The sequence below is a fragment of the Anabrus simplex genome, chromosome 9 (assembly GCF_040414725.1).
Source record: "Anabrus simplex isolate iqAnaSimp1 chromosome 9, ASM4041472v1, whole genome shotgun sequence".
Lineage (NCBI taxonomy): Eukaryota > Metazoa > Arthropoda > Insecta > Orthoptera > Tettigoniidae > Anabrus > Anabrus simplex.
In genome coordinates this window covers 84588476-84607144 of record NC_090273.1, presented here as the reverse complement: position 1 = coordinate 84607144, position 18669 = coordinate 84588476, and the positions used below count along the sequence as shown (strand labels likewise).

The following is an 18669-nucleotide window of genomic DNA, read 5'->3' as shown; positions in this document are numbered from 1 at the left end:
AGTGGTGTTTATAAAAGTAGGAAAGAGCACAATATGAAGATAAAGTTGGAATTCAAGAGGACAAACTGGGGCAAATATTCATTTATAGGAAGGGAAGTTAGGGATTGGAATAACTTACCAAGGGAGATGTTCAATAAATTTCCAATTTCTTTGCAATCATTTAAGAAAAGGCTATGAAAACAACAGATAGGAAATCTGCCACCTGGGTGACTGCCCTAAATGCAGATCAGTATTGATTGATTGGAAGAAATCTCTGGCAGTCATCAGAAGTATTTGCAACACTGGGAACCCATGAGGCTGTCTTTAAGTAAGGCCATGACTTTATTTTATACTAAGGTCCTTCCAGTGCTGACATGAGCTGGAACTCATCTGGGAGCATCTATATATAGGCTATCTGACCTGTTGAAGGAACACTTGGATCTCCAAGATGTCACTCTCAAGACTGGTGTATCAACTAGCTTCTGAGACATTCAAATTGGAAGATTCAAACACCAGACTGCAGCTCCCATCTACAAGGATAGATAGGGAACTCCTTCAGTTAAGACAATTGAAACGATCAGAAATTGATCTAGACTTTTATTCAACAGATGCCATGCTCAATTGAAATTGGACTGGACCAAATAATAAGTACCTTGAACCAGTTGGCAGTACATGGCTTTCACCAGGACTTTGCATCCAGTCAGGTTATCACGAGTCGTCTCTACAAAATCTCTGTTAGAATATTGTAAAACTTAATGCACATTTGTACACTGTAGGCCCTATACTAATATATTTAATAGTGTCTGTAAGTAAATTGGCAACAATCAACTTCTTTTCCTGCACTGAAATTCAATACCAAGTAAGGAATACATAACCGATGATTGAATTTAAGAAGGTTCTATGAGCAACTTGCAAAAGAACAATATAAAATTCACTATTTATTTATAAAAATAGAGTTGTTTCTTTATTGTACAAATATTTAAAACACAAGAACAGAACATTCTCCAAGATACCAAGTTATTAGTTGATACTGGACCATAGCTTGATCATAAGTCACCAGGCCTATTTATGGTTCTAAATGAGATACTGATGTAGGCATGATAGTAATAAGCTGTTGAACTCGACCAAGAATTATTTCATTTCCACTAACACACTGATTAATACCATATGGAGGATGAATTTCAAGCACTCCCTGTAACCTTAATATTTCACCATCTTCTTCTATAGGTAACCTGTTCTTGCACAACCAGTCCTTTAGTTTATTTCTTAATTCATTGATTTCTTCTTTACTTAAACCAGGTGCTGATTCTGATGGAAAAACTTCATCAGGCTCAACAGGTAAAACACCAGATTTCACAGCCAGAGATTTCACGGCATGCCCCATTATAATATCCATACTGATAACATCATTATTCTTCTTTAACAAGATGACACTGGAAAATATAGGGATACTTCTATGAGACAAGACACATGATGACATCAGAAGAAAGAAGAGCATTATAAACTTGACATACAATAGCTAATAGATGTGGATTACAATACTGAAGCAGAATTGTTAACTACCCTCATACACAGACAACTTGAAATAATGTTTACCTTTCTGAGACAGGATCTATAGTATAAACCGTTCCTGTATGAGATTCCCCATTGATAGTTATCAACTCCACAAATTTCTGAACAAAACTCTTTAAATAAATAGGGTTATTCTTGAATATACCATGATCAGGTATTTTTTTATCATCCATTCTTGGATCACGAACACTCAGGTTATTCACTCATGACAGAAAAAAACCGTATAACGCACAGAGCACAAATTCGAAAATATTTGTTTACTGCTGATGGTTGACACGCGATGGTATTGACGTTCGCTTTGGTGTTGTTCAAGGATCATGTTGGTACCAAATAGCGTATTTATGTATATTGGTACGCTCTGAAAAAAACAAATTCCAGTCAAATTTTTTTATGGGGTAGCAGCAAATACTGTATTTGGTAGCAGGTAGCGAGGTAGCAAAGAGAATGTGAGGTAGCTTTGACCTTTGAATAACCAATCCGAACCGAACCAATCTATCCACGAACTAGTATAGGTTTACTTCGAAATCGGGAATGTTACCGTTAATTTTATATGCCGTTTGGATACATTTCCCCAACGACTGAAGATGGATACTCTCTGGCCTTTAAAATTTCCTCAGAATGCCCTTTCGTGATCTTACACAAGAAAAATTATATTAATAGTACTATGAACTGGTGCATTAAGGATACGACGAGAGGTAGGCTACACATGAATAAAATGTTTTTGAAAAACCTCATTCGATTGTGAAAGCATTTATATCTAGCATACGAGGCAAAAAGCAGGTTCACCAACAGTCAAAGAGAATGGGTAGCTATCCTCTTTCGTAACGTGCAAAGACGTTTTGTACCGGTATTGCGTAACTATACTCGTCCTTGATAATTAACCTCTGCTTCAGATTGAAATCCTATTCTTATTCTTTGATCTTTAATCGAGAGCAGCTGACTGTTCAAATATACGTAACATTAGTAGTGTAAATATATTTGGTAGTTGTGTTGCCAAGCGTACAGTTGCGTTGTTTCACATCGTCATGAGCGGCGGTAAGCGAAATTCAGTAGTCAAATTTGCATCTGCAATGCATTTTGCGAGAAATGTATATTGACATGTTGATTGTTCCAGCGTCACGCCCTCACTCTCTCGATATTCGGCTATTTTATTGACATCTGGGTGGGGATTGGTGGTGGGCGGGTAAATGGGTGTATAAAATAGGCCTCTTATTTGTGGATGAGGCCACGGAATATTTCTCTATGGATATTGTTAAGGGAAGATTTGGACCTTTATTCTTCAAATGGCAACTTTTCTCCCCCTGTGGATGGTGGTGGTAGAATAACATCCACGGTATCCCCCGCCTGTCGTAAAAGCCGATTAAAAGGGGCCCTAGGGTATCAATTTGGGAGCGTGGGTGGCGACCACGGGACCCTCAGCTGAGCCCTGGCATTGCTTCCACTTTCTTGTGAAAAGCTCCTCACTTTCTTCTATCCTAATAACGACCTCCCTTGGTCAACTCTTGTTCTTTTCCGACGCCGACGGTATTAGGTTTCCGAGGCGTACGGAGTCTTTCATTCTCAAGCCCTTCGTGGTCCTTGTCTTTCTTTGCCCGATACCTGCATTTTTCGAAGTGTTGGATCCCTTCCATTTTTTCTGTCTGATTGGTGTTATACAAGGATGGTTGCCTAGTTGCTAGTGGCTTTACGTCGCACCGACACAGATAGGTCTTATGTCGACGACGGGATAGGAAAGGCCTAGGAGTTGGAAGGAAGCGGTCGTGGCCTTAATAAAGGTACAGCCCCAGCAACTGTCTGGTGTGAAAATGGGAAACCACGGAAAACCATCTTCAGGGCTGTCGCCAGTGGAATTCGAACCCACTATCTCCCGGGTACTTCCTCTTAAAACAATAATCACCACCACCACCTGTCAACTTTTCCTCTCAACTCATTTTCCATACTGTTCATTGTTATCATTAGATTGGTATTTATGACCAGCATTGAAATTACTTTTCATCCTAAGCCTTGTCGCCACAACAACAGCATTATGTTCGTTTTAGTTCTAGATAAAGAGTCTGAAGATTTTGAAATTGAATGTCCTTCGTCATCCTCTTTCTCTCTCTTCCCCTGTGGGTGAGTGAGGAAGAATAACACCCACGGTATCTCCTGCCTGTCGTAAGAGGCGACTAATAGGGGCCCTAGGGGCTCCAAACTTGGGAGCATGGGTTGGCGACATTGGGGTCCATAGCTGAGTCCTGGGATTGCTTTCATTTACTTATGCCAGGCTCCTCACTTTCATATATCCAATTCGACCTTCATTGGTCAATTCTTGTTGTTTTCCAACCTCGATGGTATTAGAGCATTGAGGACTTAGGGAGAATTTCATTTTCAGACCCTTCATCACCCTTGACTTTCTTTGGCCGAAACCTGATTAATGTTATAAAGAGCTTGGCCTTTCCTGTCCCATAGTTGCAATAAGACCTATCTGTGTTGGTGCGATGTAAAGCAAATAGAAAAGGAAAAAAAAGAGAATGGTTGCCTAGTTGTACTTTATCTTAAAACAATAAGCCTTTTCCTTCAAAGATGTTGCATAGGAAGTCATCGTGTATAAAAATGTGACCTACAGGTTTTGCATTCTTTCAGTTTCTTTAATGATGCTTCTCTTTTCATTCATTTCTTGGAGAAGCTGGGTGATTCTCTTCTTCTGTGTTCAATTTGTTATGGCCATTCTTCTTTGCATCCACTTCTCTGTTTCATCCAAACTCAGCTTTTACATCTATACGCTAGTACACTCGAGACAAACTTTTTCACAAATGAATGCCTTCCTTCCTATGTTTATATACTTAGGCTACTGCTTAGTAAATATTATTTTCTTAGGAAGGCTTTCTTAGCCATAGCTATTCTCTTCTTCACCTCATGGATAACCCCCTGTTGGTGGGGGCAGTAGAATAACACCCACAGTATCCCCTGTCTGTCGTAAGAGGTGACTAAAAAGTGCCCCACGGGCTCTCAGATTGGGAGCATGGGTTGGCAACCACGGGGCCCTTAGCTAGGTCCTGACATTGCTTCCACTTAACTGTGCCAGGCTCCTCACTTTCATCAATCCTATGAGACCTCCCATGGTCAACTCTTATTCTTTTCCAACCCTGACGGTATTAGAGCACTCACGGCCTAGGGAAGCTTTCATTTTCACGCCCTTCGTGGCCCTTGTCTTTCTTTGGCCGATATCTTCATTTTCGCAGTGTCGGATCCCTTCCATTTTTCTCTCTGATTAGTGTTATATCGAGGATGGTTTCCTAGTTGTACTTCCTTTTAAAACAATAATCACCACCACCACCACCACCTCATGGATACTTCTGTTGTCACTGGTAACATTGTTTCTGAGATAACGAAACGGTCTCACAGTGGGTAGGCGTTGTAGATTAACACCCACAGAATCCCCTGCCTGTCGTAAGGAGCAACTAAAAGGGGTCCCAGGGCTCTGAACTTGGTAGCACGGATTGGTGACCACGGGCCCTTAACTGAGTCCTGGCATTGCTTCCATTCACTTGTGCCACTCTCAGTGGCGGTGTCGACCGGTCCAGCTCCACCGGGGTGAAGCTCTTTTCAGGAGACGCGACGGCGGCCGTGACGCTCCCACCCTTCGAACGCAATGTTGCGTTCAGTTTTAGCAATCGACACTCAGCCAGGCGTGGTCCGGGAACGGAATCCATGGACCGCAATGTGCGTTTGAAATGTCGATGTTCATGTATCCTGCAGTTCATATGTCGACGCACAATTTGCTGCCTTCTTCATCGACTCACGAGCTGAGTGATCCACCGTTCAGGGTTTTTTTTCCTTCATTTTTTGATCATTCTCTCCACGGTGAGTGGAGGAGAAGCAATCATTTTCATGGGTTTCTCCTCACAGAGCTAAAAAGTGTTTAGAGCATGGGCGTTGCGTTCATTTAAAACCTGCCTGCCGGGCCGTAGCCGCAATGGGTCCCCTCGTGTTATTCCCGTTCCACCGAGCGAGGGAGGTAGGTACCCAATGCTGAAAGCCTGCATCGTAGGAGACGCGGACCGCGACAATCCCGCTGTCGGCGACGGGCGGGACCGCCGCTTACAGAGTATGCACAGGACTCTCCTGAGCTCACAACAGCGGGCTCGGCAGGAGTCTCGCTCCTCAAGGGAGCCTCGCCGGAGGAGAGGACCGCGCGGGGCCGTCCGACTCCTTCTTCTCAAAATGTTTTTTGATAAAACAATTTCAGTAATGATCCTTCCGCAGGTTCACCTACGGAAACCTTGTTACGACTTTTACTTCCTCTAAATAATCAAGTTTGGTCATCTTCCCAGACAGATCGGAAACTGCGCGAAGCAGATCCTGCGCACCGGTCCGAAGAACTCACTAAATCATTCAATCGGTAGTAGCGACGGGCGGTGTTTACAAAGGGCAGGGACGTAATCAACGCGAGCTTATGACTCACGCTTACTGGGAATTCCTCGTTCATGGGGAACAATTGCAAGCCCCAATCCCTAGCACGAAGGAGGTTCAACGGGTTGCCCGGTCCTTTTGGACTAGGAGGACACGCTGATTCCTTCAGTGTAGCGCGTGTGCGGCCCAGAACATCTAAGGGCTTCACAGACCTGTTATTGCTCAATCTCGTGCGGCTAGAAGCCGCCTGTCCCTCTAAGAAGATGTGTTGTTGCCGGTAGCTTGAACGGATACCAGATGCAACTATTTAGCAGGCTAGAGTCTCATTCGTTATCGGAATTAACCAGACAAATCGCTCCACCAACTAAGAATCAAGAAAGAGCACTCATGCCCAAGAACGCAGTTAGACTACAGTACGTTTATGCTCTGGGGCTCTGAACTTAGGAGCGTGGGTTGGCGACCACGGGCCTCTTAGCTGAGTCGTGGCATTGCTTCCACTTACTTGTGCCAGACTCCTCACTTTCATCTATCCTCTCCGACCTCTCTTGGTCAGCTTTTGTTTTTTTCTGACCCCGACGGTGTTAGGTTCCCGAGGCCTAGGGAGTCTTTCATTTTCACGCCCTTCATGGCCCTTGACTTCCTTTGGCCAATATCTTCATTTTTTGAAGTGTCGGATCTTTTAAATTTTTTCCCTCAGATGAGTGTTATATAGAGGATGGTTGCCTAGTTGTACTTCCTCTTAAAACAATAATCACCACCACCACGTTATGTTTGTGTAGATGCTAACAATGCAAGTGAGACACACTAACTGAACTTGAGAAGGGGGAAGATAACCCTCAATACCACAGTGAGAAAAGATTCAAAGCTTCTGGATTGTTATAGGCCAATATGCCTTACAAATGGCTTCTGTAAGCTCTTTGAAAGGATGGTAAACCACCAACTTGTGTTGGCAATGGAAGAGGGAGGCCTCTTGACTAAGTATTAGTTCTGGTTTTCTCTCTGAATGGTCCACCCCGATCATCTGGTCAGACTGAATAGCGCCATTCAGGAGGCCTTCCTCCAAGAGGAACACCTAGTTGCCATGTTTTTTGACCTGGAAAAAGCATGACACTAACTGGTGTATGGGATTATCTCCACGCTACACCAGTGGAGATTTTGGGGTAATTTACCAACGATTATTGAGAATTTCATGACCTACCTGTTCTTTCGAGTTAGAGTAGGGAATATTTTTTCTCAATATTACGTTCAAGAAAATGGAGTGTCATAGGTATCTGTACAGAGTGTCACGCTGTTCGCAATCTTTATGAACGGCATAGTTGCTGCTGCTGGGCCCCCAGTAGTTCCATCATTGTATGCAGACGATTTAGTTCTACGTTACAGCTCTGGAAGGATGGCGATTGCTGAGAGACAGCTATAGCAAATTATTAACCAAGTCAACAGATGGGCCCTGCAACATGATGTTTGATTTTCAGTGGTGAAAACCTCAGTTGTACACTTCTGTTGATATTGGCTTGTGCATCCTGGACCAGATACAGACTATAAACTTCATTTTATCTGTACTGATGATTGAAGTCTTACATTAATACAAAACAGTATTTATTATCCTGCTAAGTCAATACATTAGTGTCATCTTATAAGAGTGTTAATTAGACATGTTTCCATTTGGTATGAGTCATCTTCAGTAAAATACCTTGCATTAAAACTACATTAAGATTAAAATTATGGAATATACAACTAGGATGAAATAAGGCAGAAAGCCTTCTTCACAGTTTCATAAAATCATCCTTCATCTCTCATCTTCACGTTTCTAAATAACATTTAGAATTGTAACTCGTTGGATCAGTGCCGTAAAATAACAGCCAGAGAATATCTTGAGGCAAACACACTTCACAGTCTCATTTTTCATCATATCATATTTCATTTATCACCTTTCCAGATCACATCTGGAATTGCAAACCCTAACCATGGTCAGACTCTTGATCATTGATCAATCAACCTAATATGGGAAGTCTTCTATTGAAAGAATCCTCTGGTTTGGACAGCTATATAATCTTTCAAATGAAGACACCATTTGGATACGGTGGGCTGTCAGATAGAGGATTGTGGCGAGTCGGAGCGCCCAGAGGTATAATGATCAATCATGCAGATTAATCAAACTAAGAATGTATTTAAGTTCAAGAAACCAGGAAAGTTTTTGTATTTGGCAACATTAAATATCAGTTCATTGTTGAAGGTTGGTAAGTTGAAACATCTAATAGATATTTTGAATCAACATAAAACTGCAATCACAGCTCTTCAAGAATTACATAATACTGATCAGAACCCAATTGAATCAGGAGGGTATTATCATTTCTATAAAGGACCTCCAGGTGAAAAAGTCATAAAGAATGTTCCTCAATTTGGAGTTGGTTTCTTGGTACACAATAGAATTCTAGATTCAGTTATTGATTTTTCCCCAAATTCATCAAGAGTAGCATTATTAACGATTAAAGTGTAAAACAAGATCTATACATTGATAAATGTTCATGCTCCAGCAGATGAAAAGAACAGAACCGACAAAGAGGGAGCAGATCAATTTTGTGATTAACTTGACCAATTAGCAACAAGTATACCGTACCTGATACTAACATTAAAATTCTTCTTGGAGATTTTAATGCAAAGTTTGGACTTGAGAGAAAATTTTGTGTTGTGGTGGGACGATGGCCAGCACATAAATTAATGAACGGTTAATTGAATTTTGAATTTTGAATTCTGAATTAACCATGGACTAATTTTAGAAACAACAAGGTTTAAAAGAAAACTGCATAAATTCAGTGGCGGCCGGTCAGTACGTGCTACCGGGCTCCAGCACGTAGCTTGGAACTGTAAGGAATATTATTTATGTACAGTACAATTATCCTGGTGCCTTTTCGTTATTTTGAGTACGATATGAATTTGTGTTTTTTGAAAATCAGGACGAGATCTGTCGAACACCTAGCGCCGTTCTCCCGGGGAACAAGGCTCGTGCTCATGTGAAGTGAGCCCTTGCCTGTAGCCTGAAGGAAGCAATACGCAGGCGCAGCCAAGCTTGCAACATTCCCCCTAGCCGGCGGAGTATACCGTAAACCGGGATCAACTTTCACTGATCCCGTTTATAGTTACTTCCTCTCCCGCAAGGGGGTAGAATTACTCGATGTCTCCTGCTACCCTTATGTTCACGGCCGACTTGATGCGTCGCTCTAGCTAGCTCCTTGGAGCGCAGCGAGGGATCCAGTCGGCCGTGCTTGTGTTGAACGTGGTAAGCGAACCTGCCACTAGAGAGTAGCATCGTCTGGGCTCGAAAGTAAAGCGTAAGTGGAGGCAATCTAACTCACACATGCTTATTAAAATATCCATCTACCTTTTGTGTCAAAAATAAGGAATTCGTAGGTGAGTCAAAGAATCTTTGACTGACCCTAAATGTTATCCCGCATTACAATGTCATTTACTCTGGTGAAATGAAATAGCATATGGCTTTTAGTGCCGGAAGTATCCGAGGACATGTTCGACTCGCCAGATGCAGATCTTTTGATTTGACTCCCGTAGGCGACCTGCGAGTCGTGATGAGGATGAAATGATGATGAAGACAACACGTACACCCAATGATGGTTAAAATTCCAGACCCTGCCGGGAATCGAACCCGGGATCCCTGTGACCAAAGGCCAGCGCGCTAACCATTTAGCCATGGAGCCGGACATTTACTCTGGTAATAGGGGAGGTCTCAATGAATCAGTTGGTGGCTCTTTCAGTTGCTTTGTGCGGTTTTTAATCTCGCGGTTATATTACTGGTGCGTGTTTTTTCTGTCATTGGGTTAGTGCTAAAGTTTATACGAAGATTTATCAACTTATTTATCCACTGCAGTGTATATAAAGTGAAATTAAATTAGTGTTCTTAGTGGGGATCTATATTCCCATGATTCTATTTGCACTGATGTAAGTTGCGCCATTAGGTTGGTAAAAACAATATTTCTCCAATGAATTATTTATCTCGTAGACAGTTGTCGAAGAATTCATCTGCTTCCAAATTAATGTTGTTTTTGTTTGTTCTGAGTTATAAATCGTGGGAAAAGTTGTATTATTATTATTATTATTATTATTATTATTATTATTATTATTATTATTATTATTATTATTATTATTATTATTATTACCAAGTTTGAAGTATGCGTTGTTCATCATGGCAATATGCAGATTTAAAACAGCGTATTTAGCTTGTTTTTTGTAGCACGTAGGACGATTTTTTCACGAGCCGCCACTGCATAAATTAATGACTTGAAAAAGTCCAAATGTTAAATTGGGTGAATCCCAGTTAGATCATGTGGCCATGGATCTTAAATTTCATAAAGAAATTTATAATTATTATTATTACAAGATATTAGAATCATTCCGTATTGACGGTTTTCACTTTACAATGGCGAAAAATGAGGGTATCCTCCTATTCAATACATCATATATTCCGTCATTAGACGGAGCAAACAAATTCAGACATGTTTCGGCTTGCTTGAGCCATCTTCAGTGAAAAAAAATTAGGGGGTTGGAATAATTTACATAATATAAGTTGAAAAAATGCTAAAAAACATAATGAAAGAGTAACAAAAAAACAAAAGAGAGTTAAGATTCTGCGTGGTGTCGATGTTGATTCAGACCATTACATCTCCCAGATTAAATTTAAATTACTGGTAACTCCCAAAAGGAAAAATAAACCGCATAACCTTAATAGGAAAAGATTGTATGCTCCTAGTTCAGTCATTAATAATTAATAATAATTGAGAAGTCCACAACACTTTTAAGTGATAGCTTGGGAACCACTATCAACAAACTAAAAGTCATAGCAGAGGAAGTTGCTCCCATTAAAAAATGAAAAAAACGTGGTTGGTGGAATGAATAATCTGAAACAGCAATATAACGCTGGCATAAATCCTGGTTGAATGATCAACAACAAAAAACTGAAAGCTCTATAGAAGAACTAATCAATGCTAGACAATTAATGGCTAAAGAAATCAGGAGAGTTAAAAGAAATTATCAGAAGGAAACATTAAAATCTATTTATGAAGTTTTCAATCAAAATAAAACAAGAGACTATTATAGGAGATTTAAACAATACCAAAAATGTTATACTCCCCCTACTCTTCTGATGAAAGATAAGAATGGAAAGGTGACCCATAATGATTATGACAATGCAATAATTTTGGCTGAATACTTGAAAAAAATTACATAAGAGTGATGAACCTGAAAAATATTTTGAATTTGACCTATTTCCCAGAAATAAAACACCTTTGCAGAAGGTCATACTACCAGTTTACAATGAAGTAAGTGCAGCTATTGATTCACTGAAAAATTTTAAAGCAGCAGGAGAAAATCAACTAGTAGCAGAACTTGGAAGAATGTGAATATACAGACTATTCAAAATCTACATAAATATCTTATTGACATTTGGAATACAGAAAAATTTCCTGAAGAATGGAATGTGATATATCAGATCCTGGTAACTATTGGGGAATTTCTTTGCTAGATGTGTGTATGTATGTATGTTGAGTATTCAGCCCGAAGGCTGGTTTGATCCTCTACAGCTCCACCAGCAGCTGTCATAGATAGCCTAGGTGTCACTGAAGAGGCATGCTAGGGAAATGAGGAGTGAGGTAGTTTCCCATTGCTTTCCTCACTGAGCCAGAAGTTGATATTGCCTATCAGTCTGCCAAGCCCACTGAAGTGCATGCACCAACCGACCCTATGAGCGATATTTTCACACCATTCATAACAGGGACTGGCTGCATAAGGAATGACATTACTGGCATCGCTCATACCTCGGTCACTTTCATATTGTCAAAGCCAAGGATGAGACTGAGACAGGTCAATGAAAGTAACGAATTTATTCTAGCCCATACCAGAAGACATAGTGCACTGTAAACACTACATCCTGCCAGCAAAGGCACTTTGCTGGATATCACCTATAAAATTTTCTCTAAGATCCTGTATTCCGGAATCCATGACCAGCTTGATAGTGAATTTGGTGAATATCAGGGTGGTTTTCGTCCAGAACAAAGTTGCCAGATCAAATTATCAGTCTCAAATGGATCATAAAACATCAATGCATTAGGAGCAAAAATTTAGTACCGTAATCACTTTTGTTGATTTTCAAAACGCTTATGGTACTATCCATCATGAATCATTACTACATATCTTTACTGAATTTGGTCTACATCGGAAACTTGTTAACTTTATTGCGGTCACTCTGAGAAACACAAAGTGTAAAGTTAGGTTCAGAAATGAAATTGTGAACCATTTGAAATTCATACTGGTCTTCAACAGGGAGATGGATTATCCCCCTTGATATTTAATTGTGTGCTGGAAAAAATAATGCGTGAATGGAGTAAGGTATGTCCTCTGACTGTTAACATTGAAAGAAATACTCAACTAAATTGTCTTGCATTTGCTGATGATCTGGCGCTATTAGCAAATAGTAGGCCTATAGAAGAAGCAAATTTTCAAGTATAGGAACTAGGAAGATTAGCAGCGAAGGTTGGGTTGAAAATATCTTTTGAGAAATCGGAAATGATGCCATCCTTTAAAGTTGACACTCCACATATTATATTAACTAATACTCAGAAAATAAAAGTTGTAAATAAATTTAAATATCTTGGTGAAATTGTTACTTGGAATGCTAATGAAAACGCATCCATAGATAATAGAACTCTAAAACTGAGATGAGCACAACAAATTACATGGCCAAGAGACAAAAAACAGTCTCTTTCATTTAATAATAAAATTTGCCATTTTAATTCCATCATCAAACCAGAAGCAATGTAAGTGAAACATTATTCAAACTTAATACCCAAACAACAACAGACAAACTGCAGAAAGTGCATAGAAATATTCTCCGGACAATTATTAATAAAAAACATCAGGTTGATGGCCAGTGGAGACTTTTACCCAATTCAATAATTTACAAGGAAAGTGAATCAATTATTGACACGATGAGAAAACGAAGGATTGCATTTTTTGGACACATATACTGTTTGCCAAATTTTAGACCCCTAAAACAGCTTTTTGATTTCTTTTGGAACAGTAAAACAAAAAAAAACACTTGGTTTAAAGAAATACAAAACAATGGATTGGGATGAATTGAAAATTACTACAGAGCAAATTGAAAATAGAGAAGAGAAAAAGATTCTAAACAACAAATACTCCTATACAAAACTATCACTTAAAACATCGAAACATAAGCAGTATGTTATATCAGCAGAAGAACGGGCTGCAAGATCGTCTAGAATGAATAAGTTTTGGGAGAAGACGAAATTATCAAGATTTAAAAAATGAACTTATTTTTTTATGTACAAATTTTTTGAAGATTTTATTGTATAAGGTTGATTTTGGTGCTCCAATGTGGGCATAAACAGTGTAAATAAATAAAATTATGCTTAAAGCTTATGATAAAGTAAAATGGAAGGCACAAATTGGCATGTTATCTTGTGTGTTTGACTGGCCTCGTACTTGGAGGCCCCGGGTTTGATTCCCAGCCAGGTCAGGGATTTTTACCTGGATCTGAGGGCTGGTTCGAGGTCCACTCAGCCTACGTGATTACAGTTGAGGAGCTAACTGACGGTGAGGTAGCGGTCCCGGTCTAGAAAGCCAAGACTATCGGCTGAGAGGATTCCTCGTGCTGAACACACAACACCTCATAATCTGTAGGCCTTCGGGTTGAGCAGCAGTCACTTGGTAGGCCAGGACCCTTCAGGGTTGTAATGGCGTGGGGTTAGTTAGTTTTTATCTTGTGTGTTCTGGTTCACAATGTTGCGAGGCTCAGCCTCTTGTCCATGAGTAAAAACGCAAATATTGTCTGTCCAGATGTCTCTATAGTAGGTCGGAGGTCTCAATTACAGATGGTGTGTTCTTGTGAGAGGAACCGCCAATAACTATAATCTGTAATGGAATTAAAAATTACTTAGTTATGAATATGAACATACAGCTAGATGTCTCAGGTAACTGCATTAACTTACGTTCTGCTGTCCGCTTGACCATCCTGCGTCCGCTGATTACGGAGTTTCACTCTCGACTGCCATGTTTTTACAGGTGAGGTACGGGTTGTGCTATTGGAAGGGGGTGGTGTGGAGGGGGAGAGCGTAACTTGCGGGAGTGTAGGGGAAGTTCCTAAACTTATGGGCATAATCACAATTGGAATAAACCCCGCCCACACCGGGCGAGCTGGCCGTGCGTGTAGAGGCGCGCGGCTGTGAGCTTGCATCCGGGAGATAGTAGGTTCAAATCCCACTATCGGCAGCCCTGAAGATGGTTTTCCGTGGTTTCCCATTTTCACACCAGGCAAATGCTGGGGCTGTACCTTAATTAAGGCCACGGCCGCTTCCTTATGTGGCAGACACCTGCAGGTTCCTGGGTCTCCATTATGATAACATGGTAGCCCCACATCTGTCAGTTTAAGGTAGTCTGCATGAAGAGACTTAACATGCTTAAGACTCTCAGCAGCACCTCCTTGCGGTTTGACTGTGCGGTAGAAAAACACCCACGCTATCCCCTACTTGTCGTAAGAGGCGACTGAAAGGGCCCCAGGGGCTCTGAACTTTGGAGCGTGGGTTGGCGACCACGGAGCCCTTAGCCGAGTCCTGGCATTGCTTCCACTTACTTGTGCCAGGCTCCTCACTTTCATCTATCCTATCCCACCTCTCTTGGTCAACTCTTGTTCTTTTCTGACCCCAACGCTATTAGGTTTGTGAGAGCTAGGGAGTCTTTCATTATCACGCCCTTCATGGCCCTTGTCTTCCTTTGGCCGATATCTTCATTTTTCGAAGTGTCGGATCCCTTCTATTTTTTTCCCTCTGATTAGTGTTATATAGAGGATGGTTCCCTAGTTGTACTTCCTCTTAAAATAATAAATACCACCACAACCACCACCACCACTGATCGCCCTGTGGGTGGGGGTGGTAGAGTAACACCCACGGTATCCCCTGCCTGTCGTCAGAGGTGGCTAAAAGGGGCCCCAGGGACTCTGAACTTTGGAGTGTGGGTTGACGATCACGGGGTCCTTAGCTGAGTCCTGGCATTGCTTCCACTTACTTGTGCCAGGCTCCTCACTTTCATCTATACTATCCGACCTCTCTTGGTCAACTCTTGTTCTTTTCTGACCCCGACGCTATTTGGTTTGCGAGGGCTAGGGAGTCTTTCATTTTCATGCCCTTGGTGGCCCTTGTCTTCCTTTGGCCGAAATCTTCATTTTTCGAAGTGTCGGACCCCTTCCATATTTTCCCTCTGATTAGTGTTATATAGAGGACGGTTGCCAAGTTGTACTTCCTCTTAAAACGATAATCACCACCATCACCACCACCACTGACTGTGCAGTGCTGCTACATTTTTACATGGCTACTGTCCTTTCCCAAATAGACTATGGTAGTGCGGCTCATGGTTCAACCTGAGTCCTGGTATTGCTTCCACTTACTTGTGCCAGGCTCCTTACTTTCATCTATCCTGTCCAACCTCCCTTGGTCAACTCTTGTTTCTTTTCTGACCCGATGGTATTAGAGGATGGTTACCTAGTTGTACTTCCTCTTAAAATAATAATCACCACCACTACCACTTATGGTTCAGCACCAAGGTCTACGCTAAACCTTTTAGATAGTATTCCACCATAGTGGAGTTGGCCTTGCAGTTAGGGTCGCGAAGCTGTGTTCAGAAGATGAACAGTTCAAATTCCACCTTCCCCTGAAGGTGGCAATGATAGAATACGCCCATGGTATCGTGCCTGTTTTAAGTTGACTAAAAGAGGCCCCAGGGGCTCTCAACTTGGGAGCATGGGTTGGCGACCACAGGGCCCTTAGCTAAGTCCTGGCATTGCTTCCAATTATTTGTGCCAGGCTCCTCACCTTCATCTATCCTATCGGACGCTCCTAGGTCAACTCTTGTTCTTCTCTGACCCCAGTGGTATTAGAGCACTCGAGGCCTAGGGAGTCTTTCATTTTCACGCCCTTTGTGGCCCTTGCCTTTCTTTGGCTGATCCCTTCATTTTTCGAAGTGTCGGATCCCTTCCGTTTTACCCCTCTAATTAGTGTTATGTTATATAGAGGATGATTTGCCTAGTTATACTTCCTCTTAAAACAATAATCACCACATCACCGATACCTTTATTTCTTGAAGTGTCGAACCCCTTTCCATTTTGTCTCTCTATTAGAGTTAATAGAAGATAGTTGCCCAGTTGGACTTTCTTTTAAAGCAATAACCACCACCGCCGATACCTCCGCTGCCACCACCACCACCACGTGAATGCTGGGACTGTACCTTAAATACAGTGACGGTCACTAGTCCTAGTCCTGTCTAATTCCATCACCACAAGAACTGTTCGAGTCGATGCAATGTAAAAATAAAAACTTCTGTCTTGATGTGGAAAGCTGGGGATAAGCAGAAAGTAGGATAACCGCAAAAAGCCTTTCATTGCTTCCAGTTGATACAGATTCTATTAAATGCAGGCTCCTTTCATCTCATTTTCATCATACTCTTATTTATTTCATTAGAGTAAATTTAATGTGTTGATCAATTTTTTTATTTTTTATTGTCCTAATATTTCACAGATTCCAGATCACCATCTGTTCAGGAGAAGGAGATGCATATTATTATGACTTTGAGGTCATGGAAGATTCTAGCCAAAAATCGTTTGTTTGCTCCATTTGATTCAGGTATGTTACAACCACACTAATTACAGACTATATATCTCATGGTAGATCCGTATTGACTGTTGAACTTCTTACAAATTGCCCGTAGTCAGAGAACACGAGTAATACAAGTGGGCAACGTAACACTAAAAACAGACGGTTCAAATTCAATAACATCGTAGGCCTATATTGTCAGCCTATGACCGAACACATTCATTAATTCAACAGTGTACAGATATCAGTTGAACTGCATCAGAAGACAATGGGAATATCACAATAAAAAGGCCTCCAGCTCAAAAAGCTGTTTTTAATGACCACCACTTCACATTTTTAATTTTTGTCCTGTTTTTTAACAAAAACTTTTTAACAAGCACTCCATATTGCATGTCTAATGCTTTTTAGTGTGATATATTTTTTACTGAGGAAGACCCTTTGCTGGGTCGAAACATTTCTGTTTAAAATTTAATGTAATATTGAGTATTGACTAGGAAGATAATTAACACAATTTTGTAAACAATTTGTAAGAAAAAAACACACTTATTGTAATTGTAACATTTTTGGTCAACATAGGACCACTCCAGTCAATTATACAAACAAAATTTAGCTTTTCTATGCTTCCAATATTCCTTCATCCTCTCAGATGCCGACATCCTTTCTTCAGTTGAGAACACTCTACCATTTGCCCTTTTATTAATTTCGGTTTGTAGTCTCACATGTAAGTCGTTGAGAATCTTAATTCTGTCCATTTTGTTTTTGAGATCATACTGTTTTATATTAAGACTACGATTTTCGTAAAAGAATAAGTGAGACAGATGTGTTGGACATATGTTGAAGAGACATCAATTTTAATGGACTCCTGTGTAATCTCTCTGGTCTAGAAACCCAAGAATAACGGCCGAGAGGATTCATCGTGCTGACCACATGACACCTCATAATCTGCAGTCCTTCAGGCTGAGCAACAGTCGCTTAGTAGGCCAAGGCCCTTCAAGGGCTGTAGTGTCATGGGGTTTGGTTTGATTCATGTGTAATCTCAACATATTTCATCACTGTTTCAAGACATGCCAATATTGTTACACAGGGTCTTTTTTATGGCTTGCTTCTTGTGTCAGGGGAACACGCATGGAAGGCGATAGCCAGGCGACTCATTTGCCGAGACATATATTGCTCTGAGTGGTGCTGCGGAGCCAGCTAAAAAAAATGACCCTGTATTAGGTGTTAGTGTTTTCAAGTTACATTTAATGTTATTTTCCATTTATAATTTAAGGCTGAAGATGACCCAATACAAGGGTCGAAGCTAGTCCCAATGTAATAAATGATATTAACATATTACAGTTCAACCTCTCTTCTGCAGACACTGTCAGTTCCATGGAATAATGTCTATTAGAGAGGTGTCCGCTAAAACAAGATTGTAAAAATTAATCAAACATTTTAAGGGCAGGGAAAATCAACGTTGACTATAAGCATACATCTTTATTTTGATTATTATAAATATTTTAAAAATAAATATTTGCCTGGAAGATATTACAAGTGATTTTACAGCCATTACATTCATCACAGTTTCGCGAAATAATCATTCAGCTGGGTGTACAAATTTAGCGCATTTTTCTTTACTGAGATATTCTCGAAAAGCGAACAATGACCAACTTTCAGGTTAGCTGTAATTTCCCAAGCTTTTAATAACAATATTGGCCCACTTAATGACAGTTTCTTTGCTCAAACACATTTGAACCATACATATACCGCAATGTTCACTTCTGCGAAAATTGACTCCCACTTTCTTTTCATTCCTCAATTCCCATTTTCCTATGATAAATGTAAGAAATTTTTTTCTCTTCCACCTATTCAATACAACTCAATATGTTCAAGTTAAATCCTCATTAAAATAAGAATTGGTACATGTATTGCCCTTTCCTATGGGACATCATAAGCCGTATCATTACCTCAAACCATATCAGGTACCTGGTTAAAATTGATGTAAACTCTGCTACAAAATTGAATACATTAAAAAACTTCCAAACCATATCAGGTATATGTATGTATGTATGTTTGTTGG

At 40.5% G+C, this 18669-nt stretch overlaps 2 protein-coding genes and 1 pseudogene across 4 annotated transcripts in view; 1 reads left to right on the top strand and 2 right to left on the bottom strand.

Moving 5' to 3' along the window:
• Positions 1-776: 776 nt before the first annotated feature.
• Positions 777-2303, bottom strand: LOC136881271 (gem-associated protein 6). Of its 2 annotated transcripts, none has more exons than XM_068229207.1 (3): positions 2014-2303; positions 1576-1909; positions 777-1412 (listed from the first exon to the last, which is right to left on the bottom strand). In XM_068229207.1, exons 2-3 carry the CDS (start codon positions 1722-1724, stop codon positions 1046-1048), a joined length of 516 nt encoding a protein of 171 aa, XP_068085308.1. In that variant the 5' UTR covers positions 1725-1909; positions 2014-2303; the 3' UTR covers positions 777-1045. The 2 variants fall into 2 exon arrangements, with proteins under 2 accessions (XP_068085308.1, XP_068085309.1); XM_068229208.1 differs by having other exon boundaries at positions 2090-2303.
• A 130-nt stretch (positions 2304-2433) lies between these two features.
• The window catches only part of LOC136881270 (serine/threonine-protein phosphatase CPPED1), a 122090-nt gene continuing 105854 nt past the window's right edge, over positions 2434-18669 (top strand). For both annotated transcript variants that reach the window (XM_067154042.2, XM_067154041.2), the window contains exons 1-2: positions 2434-2586; positions 16536-16640. In XM_067154042.2, coding sequence (XP_067010143.1) covers positions 2577-2586; positions 16536-16640 — 115 coding nt within the window. In that variant the 5' untranslated portion in view covers positions 2434-2576. The remainder of the gene's footprint in view (positions 2587-16535; positions 16641-18669) is intronic.
• LOC136881333 (5.8S ribosomal RNA) lies at positions 5206-5360 on the bottom strand (annotated as a pseudogene).